This window comes from Eimeria mitis, genomic scaffold, assembly GCF_000499745.2.
Source record: "Eimeria mitis Houghton genomic scaffold, Emh_scaff1016, whole genome shotgun sequence".
NCBI lineage: Eukaryota > Apicomplexa > Conoidasida > Eucoccidiorida > Eimeriidae > Eimeria > Eimeria mitis.
Window position 1 is genome coordinate 1 of NW_013567102.1, and position 1,197 is coordinate 1,197.

At 61.9% G+C, this 1,197-nt stretch overlaps 1 protein-coding gene across 1 annotated transcript in view; it reads left to right on the top strand.

Moving 5' to 3' along the window:
* Positions 1-77: 77 nt before the first annotated feature.
* Positions 78-1,197, top strand: part of EMH_0027540 (uncharacterized protein) — a gene marked incomplete at both ends in the record, with an annotated part of 2,882 nt that continues 1,762 nt past the window's right edge. The window contains 2 exons of the mRNA XM_013494045.1: positions 78-989; positions 1,147-1,195. Coding sequence (XP_013349499.1) covers positions 78-989; positions 1,147-1,195 — 961 coding nt within the window. The remainder of the gene's footprint in view (positions 990-1,146; positions 1,196-1,197) is intronic.

The following is a 1,197-nucleotide window of genomic DNA, read 5'->3' on the forward strand; positions in this document are numbered from 1 at the left end:
GCAGAAGCAGTGCTGCTGTTGCTGACGTGTCTGCTGCAGCTGATGCTGCTGCAGCATGGCTGCGGTGTCTTTGCTGCATGCAGCAGCCCCGCTGCTGCTTGCTGCTGCTGTCTGCTTCCTTTGGGCCGCTAGCTGTCCTCCTAGAAAAGCTGCTGCAGCAGCAGCTGCTGCAGCAGCAACTGCTGCAGCAGGGGTCACTGCAGCAGCAGCAGCAAGCACAGACACAACGGCTGCAGCTGCTGCAGCTGCTAGATGTGCTGCTGTGGGAGGTGCAGTTTGAGCAGCAGCAGCAGCAGCAGCAGCAGCAGCACGGAGGAGCAGCGCGGCTGTGCGACGTGCTGCTGCTGCTGCTGGATGCTGTTACAGTGGAGATCGGCAACGCACTACAGCAGCAGCAGCAGCAGCAGCAGCAACAGCAGCAGCAGCAGCAGCAACAGCAGCAGCAGCAGCAGAGGAGACGTTCCCATGGATCTGCTGCTGCTGCTGCGCCACCACAGCAGCAACAGCTGCGCAGCTCGAAGCAGCCGCTGCTGCAGCTGCTGCCGGGGGGGGAGCTGAGCAGCAGGAGCAGCAGCATCAGCAGCAGCAGCGGCAACAGCAGCTGCAGCAGCAGCTGCAGCAGCAGCAAGGGGACGCTGTCAAGGTGCCGCCGCACATCAGAACATTCAACAGCTGCTGCTCCCGCAGCAGCAGCAGCAGCAGCAGAAGCTGCTGCTGCTGCTGCTGTTGCTGCTGCAGGCGTACTCCGAAAAGACAGCGACAGAAGCCTCCAGGCGCGGCCTGCTGCTGCAGCAGCAGGTGCAGCAGCAGCAGCAGCAGTTCTTGCTTCTTACAGCACCGGAGTGGACTTAGGCAGCAGCAGCAAAGAGCAGCAGCAAGAGAGCTTGGTGCTGCTGCCAACAGCAGCGCAGCAGGAAGCGTTTCTGCTGCTGGATCTGCTGCAGCAGCTGCAGCTGCATGCAGCCCCAAACGCTTTGCTGCCGCGCATCGTCCGTTTGCTGCTGCTGCATCAGAAGGCTCACAACATTTTAACCCCACAGGAACACTGCAGCAGCAGCAGCAGCAGCAGCAGCAGCGGTTGCTGCTGCTGCTGCTGCAGCACGAGAGCAATGCTTGCTGGCTGCTGCGCTCTGTGTGAGCATGCAGTCTCTCTTATACGCTGCTGCTGCTGCAGCAGCAGCCAACGCATGCGCGGCG